Source organism: Mastomys coucha, unplaced genomic scaffold (assembly GCF_008632895.1).
Source record: "Mastomys coucha isolate ucsf_1 unplaced genomic scaffold, UCSF_Mcou_1 pScaffold18, whole genome shotgun sequence".
Lineage (NCBI taxonomy): Eukaryota > Metazoa > Chordata > Mammalia > Rodentia > Muridae > Mastomys > Mastomys coucha.
In genome coordinates, this window is record NW_022196900.1 from 66,931,987 (window position 1) to 66,938,763 (window position 6,777).

A 6,777-nucleotide genomic window follows, 5' to 3' on the forward strand; every position below is an offset into this window, starting at 1 on the left:
AAAAAAAAAAAAAAAAAAAAAAGGTAGAGCAGAGGCGGGTGGAGTTGGTGCATGCAGCTTGCTGCTGCAAATGTCATCCTTAATTCACTGAAACCTGGGCTGGGAGCTGAGGATCATTAGGACCCTAGGGGACACACTGATGGTGGACAAGCCACTAACCCAGTGGCTCTTCAACTCAGTGTATGTGCTGTAGCTGTCAACCTGCAAGTGGGCCCTTGCTTAGGTCCATTTCAGAGACATGAGAACTGAGTGTCAGGGTGTTAATGAAGTAGCCCAGTCACACAGCCCAGGACAGACAGCTGGGCTGTCAGATCCTGACACTGCCCTCTGCAGAAGGGCCTCAGGGCAGCAAGGGATGGCTAGGGCTTCCGTAGGCTGGAACTAGGTGCCAAGGAGGCTGCTGTCCTCAGCACACTGGTGCCTAAGGACCAGAATCCCGCCCTGGTTTTCCCAGGCCTACGCTTGGCTCACATTGAGCCCCCCAGGGACCTGGGCTGCAGATCTGCAAACTTCCCAACAATAAGCATCCATTAGAGCCATCGGGGATGATGGATCTCTCTGGGTAAGGCGACCCTTGTATTATGACAAGCCCTTGGCAGCCCTGCTGCATTTTGGAGAGAATTAGAAATGCTTTTCTTCCTTAATTCTCCTCTCCTGCTGTTCCTAATCCAATCGACATTGCGGTCTGCAAGAACATGCCTTGGCCCTCTTTTGCCAGAAACTTCATTTACATGGAAAACAGCTGCTGGGTCAGGCGCTGAGAGCCCAGCGCAAGGCTGGCATGCCTTCCCCACCTGGTTAGCCCTCCACCTGAAAAGGTAGCAAGCCCCTCGGGCCTGACTCTCAAAGGCCCAAGAACACAGGCAAAGCTCTGGCCTCCTCAGTACCTGTCTTGACCTGGTAAAGTGAGCATTTGGACAGAGCCTTGACTCTTGACTGCTAAGCTTTGGGATTCCCCTGGAGAAGGGTCAGTTCCCATGCAGGCCTGTCCCCTTGTCATCCCATGTCTTGAAAGCCTCACCCCTGTCTGTCTTAGCTCCACCTGGAGAAGTATAGATGCTCCACCGTGTCCCGGGTGTCGTTGACCAGATCATCCCGGTCAAGCTTCGCTGCTAGCCAGATAGCTCCGGTCCACACAGCCAATCCACTGGGCCAGTACTGTGACCCTGTGGGAGTCATGTGGCTGGAGCCCAGCCAACCCTACCCACAGTGCTTCACTAATCATCTTCTCAGTCATCGCCTCACTACCAGCCTTGGCTGCAATGGTAGAGGCAGTCACCGCTCCAGAATACAGGCAAGGCACGAGACCCAGAGAAGTTATTTATCCTCTGACACACAAGGAATAAGAGGTGGCATGGAGCTGGGGGCCAACCCTGGATTCTTTCCGTTGTCCCTCATAGTCACAGGGAGGATGGACGGAGCGAGGGGTGATGGGACGGTTGCTAAGCAACATCACTCCTACCATCACAGGTTGCCCTGACAGGAGCTGCAAAGGTCCGTTAGTTGCACTTGACCATCCCTCCCAGGTTATGCTGATCCCTCAGGGACCACAAGGAGACCCTTCCCAAGAGACACTAACCCAGTGGCTCTTCAACTCAGTGGCTCTTCAACTCCGACTCGAGCCTGGGAGGCTCCCCTCCCTTCTAACCTGGCTCAGTGGGCTAAAGGTATGCCCAGTCTTTCTGCCATAGCTTCCTCCTAGGAGCAGCATCTAGTAAAATCCTTGCACATCAACTCTTGTGCTGGCATTCTCTTCTCAGAAGCCCTTATAGTGTCCACTAGCCTACTTTCCCCATGAGGAAACCAGTATAGCAAAGAAGGTCCTGCCTAGGGCTGTGGCCTTGTCCCCATCTAGGGTGCCTGTGGGCAGGTGACCTGACACTCACACTTCCTCATCTTTTGCTTCTCAGCTGCACACAGGTGCCGATCCAGAGGCCGACGTCCTGTCCGAATGTCTGGCATTGCAGCAACTCCAAGCATCCACACCTTTGCCAGCCAGCAGAGGGAAGGGCAGCCAAACCCTGAGCCAGGAGCTCCTCCCAGGTATGTCCACATGAGGCAGGGCCAGGGCACATCTAGTGGGGCCTTTCTCTGCCAAGCATCCCTCAGGGGGACTCTGGCACACTGTCGGCCCAAGAGCACATGGTAAGGCTTGTTGCAGGGTGTATCGTATCCTGGACTCCATCGCTTCTGCCCTCGAACTTTCAGGGTATCTTCTCACAACTCTTCTGAGTAGGTAGATGCCCATGAATAACTCCTGTTGCTGTAAGATGGTGCCCACTCCCCTTCATCTGATGGAGGCCTCCTGGATGCACTCTGGGCACCTACCTGTCCTTACTGCAGTAAGCCCCTTCCCCCTCTTTTCTCTTACCTTGCTCTTGGAACTCTTCTCGGGGGCTGTCAGTGTACCTTCTGTCTCCCCACCAACCTGCAGCAGGGAACTCCTCTGGAGAAAGCTTGAGTCTGCCTCATCCCAGAGTCAGTAGCACCCAGCTTAGGACACATGGCAGAACCAGGCTTGGGGGATATGTGGCCCTGTCTGAAATACTGGGAAGAGAGTCTACCCCTCTGAGTGTAAGCCAGTTCTTCCTTGTGGCACATCTACCTACGACTCATCCACAATGAGGCACTCCAAGAAGCGCCCGACCAGTCCCAGTCTGGACTTGAGGTCTTGCTGGGTGTCCAGCATGTCTCCTTCAGAGAAAGCCGAGGCTTTGAGAGGAATGGGCAGCTTAGCCAGAAGCACAGCCTACTCACTGCTGAGCTCTGTGGCCCAGCATAGGGCTCTCTGAGCCTGACCCTGAAAGCCCATTTGGGCAACACTCATAGCCAGTGGTCCAGCAAGAACAGCAGCTGCTGGCTGCAGGACACCCTCGGGCCATGGCAGGAATCCTGGCTCCGTGGCTTGGGAGCACTGCCCAGCTGCGGGCAGCATGGCCTTTAGATTCAGTGGGAGGTTCTTGGGCTGTGCCTTCCACCCCTGAGGAAACCACAGCCTCAGAGCAGAGAGCTCAGCTGCCCTCTGGGATTTCTTGAATTACTCCAACCATTTAAAGCATTTTTTTTTTAAATTTTCTAATTATATTTTTTCCCGCAACACTGGAGTAATATCGGGCTTTAAAGCATGTCAGGGCCATTACCAGACATCCTTGGAAGAACAGGTTTTCACCCATCTACAGACCTACCATGTGAGGATGCCCCAAGGAGGGATGCACATACCCCAGCTAGGTACCCCAAATCCAAAAAGTACAGGACTGGAAGGGACAGGAAGGGGCTTATTCATCGCCGGGACCCCAATCTGAGGACTCCAGAGAGGGGCTCCCACTGATGGGGGCACAGCTGCCTGGGGCCCTAAGTCCTGCAGCCCCACTGTGTCCACCTTGAGAGAACTCACCAGGCAAGAAGAACTAACCCGTCAGCAGCAGGTCAGCCCCAGAGCCTCTTTGTCCTCACAGAGGTGCAGAGACTGCAGTAATTGTCTCTCTTAACAGATGGCATCTCATCCAGTCCCCAGCTACAAGCTACATTATTGAGAAACAAATTTGCCAGGACATACAGGTAGAAGGCTTCTGGCTGATATCATGCCTGCCTGCCTGCCTGCCAGCCTGCCTGCCTGCTGCCTACTATAGATGAGATCAAGTCTTCCTCAGTGCCCCTCCCATACCTGCTGTGAGGACAAAGCCAAAAATGCACCCCAATGGCTATTTGGGGCCTATATCTGCTTCCCACTGCCCGCTTCGGTTGGGGTTTGGGGGGTCTGCTTGAGCCCAGACTGTTCCCCTGAGGTCTTACTCTTCATTGAATGTCTCCTCCAAGCTCTGTTAAGGCCACCTCACACAATTCTTCATACCTGCTATGCTCTGGCTGGTGCTGGCCTCCACTCTCCAACCCAGCAAGAAGCAGGAAGGATAGCTTGCCAGGCGCTCCCTGGGGCTGGGCTGCACACAGACGCCTGAGGCACAGTTGAGAACAGATGTTAGGGTCAGAGGTTAAGTGCTCATGGCTGATGATTGATGTTGGTGCTTTACAACCCAAAGTGGTGTGGTCTGGGGAGGCTACAGGCCCAATCCCCACTTCCATGGCCCTATGGTTTGGTCATTCCGTCCCATCCACTGTCCATGTACATGCTCCGTCACTGCCGCGCATCTATCTGGGACCCTAAAGACAAGGGCATCAGCCAGGACAGCAACAAAGAAAGGCAGGGAACAGATTCCAGGAGGATCAGAAGAGTCCAAAACTGAGGGGGGTGAGGGAGCGATGATGTAAGCTTATCACTGCCTGCTCTGGGAGGGAACACGTACCTAGCAGGCATGTGCCAGTGACAGGTAGTGAGGATGTGAGAAGTGGGTGTTAGTGTGGCAGAGGGACCCATCTGCATTCTAGCCTTCCCAGCTGTCAGGACCTCAAAATTGATTCAAGATGGCAGGCAAGGAGATACCAAGGAGAGCGTGAAGCAGAGCTGGCTGAGCTGCACCACACTACACTGCTCCCACCACCTTCCCCTCCAGGTACCGCCTGACCAAGGCAGGAGTGGCATGCATGGCCAGGACTGGCAGCAGTGAGCGGTCAGCACTGCTGACCCTGCAGGACACAGCACCGCTGACCCTGGCGGTAGGATTCTCAAGGCATGGAGAAAACACTGGGGAGGACAGCCACAGGGTGCTCTGTGGCTGCCCGGGTTCTGGGTGTCATCATCAGCTGGCTACAATACCTGGAGCAGAAGTCAAAATTCTTCTTGGACACCTTAGACCCCAGCTCAGCTGAAGCCTCTGCCTCAAATAGGCAACCTCTCCATTTGGAGCATGATGTTCAGGGAGTCTGAGTTTCTAAACTCTCAGATTAGGCATGTGGAGAAACTTGGCACATAAATGTAGTTACAAACCATGATGACCTAATAATGGGGCGTTTCTTAATGCTACCTAGCCATAGTTGCCCGTACCACAGATGTAGGCCATCTGGTCTTCAAGGCAGCGTGCTGCTATCAATAGTGGCAGCTTAAAGGCAGTGGGGCCACATTATCGTAGCTCCTTGACACTGCCTTGGGCCTGTGGCTCAGCCCCATTCAGTGCCCCGGTAGTAGCCTCCTGTAGGTTCTGGTCAGAATATCCGGTCTAGGATGAGATAGCCTTAGCATGCTGCTAAGCAGCTGAGCTCACTCTGAAAGAAACCTGGGTGTTCCCAGGCTAGACCTTAAGTGGTCTTAAAAACCTTTGGGTGTGAGTTCCTGTTCCCAGCACCCTTACAACTAGAACATTTAAGAAGTGACAGCCAGCAGGGGCAGACTGGCCAGCCAGTGCATTGGACCAGCACTGCTGAGAGCATAGCAGTGAAATCCTCCCACCTGTCACCTTGATGCAAGAATCCATGTTCTTGATTTCAAGAACATTAATACTTCCATTTAGATAAGCATCTTAGGTTAACAAGAGGGCAAAACTGGTCCCATTATTATTTTTTTTTTTCAGGCCAAGTAGGGAACATCTGAAAACTTCTCCCTTGAGCTGGCGATGCAACTCAGTCGCAGAGGTCTTGCCTAGCATGCATAGGGACTTAGATATTATCTCCAGCGCCACAAGATAGACCGCAGGCCTTGTGCCCAGAGGAGAGGCCATCCTCTCCTGACAGGGCCTCCTTGGCAATGCTGCCCTCTGCGGTCCTCAGACTCTCAGCTGGAACTCTGGACCAACATGTGACTGACCTAGAACTGTTGGTCTGTTACACGTGTGTGACTCCCGTCCTTGAGTGGGACTCTCACATAACAGCCTGGAGAACTCTCCGTAGTAGGCCTTCTAGGAGCCTCCAGAGTCAGCCTGTCCAGGCCGGCTGTTCAGCCATTCCTCTACAGCTGGTCTCGGTGGAGTCCCAGGCTCTGCTGCCTATGTCTGCAGAGGCATGCAAAGGAAGCCCTGCTGTCAGGTTCTACCAAGCCCTGTGCTTCTCTCTCCAGTTTAAGGTCCCACCTGCTTCTGGGGATACAGAGCCATCCCTGCTTTTCCACGACAGCCCCCATGGAGATTTGGAGCAGCTCACTCCAAACAAGTGTCCCACACTGTGTCTCTGACAGTCCCCTGCACCCGCCATCATCTCTGTCAGCCACAGTCTGAACCAGAGTGATGCCATCACCGCTCCTGGTGCAGTGTCCTTCTTGTCATTCTCTCCATAAGCAGACAGTCGCAGCTCTTGAGATGTTATTATCCTAGCAAATGCCCAAAGCCCATTAACGTGTGTTTGGTTCCTTGCAGGTGTGTATCCTGGCTCTGTCACCCCACAAAATGGACTTGCTTCAGGCATCCTGTCCCCTTCCCATGATGTCCCTTCCAGGCACCACCCGCTGGAGGTCACCACTGGTTCTCACCACCACCTGTCCCCTCTGCCCACAGCTGAGAGCACCAGGGATGGGTATGTATGGCAAGCCAGTCCTCAGGGGCCACACCTGAGCACTCATGTAGGAGGTGGACAGGCAGGTGAGCTGCACACCTGAGCACTAGTGTGGGAGGTGGACAGGCAGGTGAGCTGCACACCTGAGCACTTGTGTGGGAGGTGGACAGGCAGGTGAGCTGCACACCTGAGCACTTGTGTGGGAGGTGGATAGGCAGGTGAGCTGCATACCTGAGCACTCGTGTGGGAGGTGGACAGGCAGGTGAGCTGCACACCTGAGCACTCATGTGGGAGGTGGACAGGCAGGTGAGCTGCACACCTGAGCACTCGTGTAGGAGGTGGACAGGCAGGTGAGCTGCACACCTGAGCACTCGTGTGGGAGGTGGACAGGCAGGTGAGCTG

The 6,777-nt window shown here is 54.2% G+C and overlaps 1 protein-coding gene across 7 annotated transcripts in view; it reads left to right on the top strand.

Annotated features, from left to right (window-relative positions):
• Positions 1-6,777, top strand: part of Glis1 (GLIS family zinc finger 1) — a 193,762-nt gene that overhangs the window by 179,552 nt on the left and 7,433 nt on the right. For all 7 annotated transcript variants that reach the window (XR_004120964.1, XM_031378087.1, XM_031378089.1 and 4 more), the window contains 2 exons: positions 1,911-2,043; positions 6,240-6,396. Coding sequence is in view for 6 of the 7 variants with exons in the window: in XM_031378087.1 (XP_031233947.1) it covers positions 1,911-2,043; positions 6,240-6,396 (290 nt within the window). In the remaining variant the exon portion in view is untranslated. The remainder of the gene's footprint in view (positions 1-1,910; positions 2,044-6,239; positions 6,397-6,777) is intronic.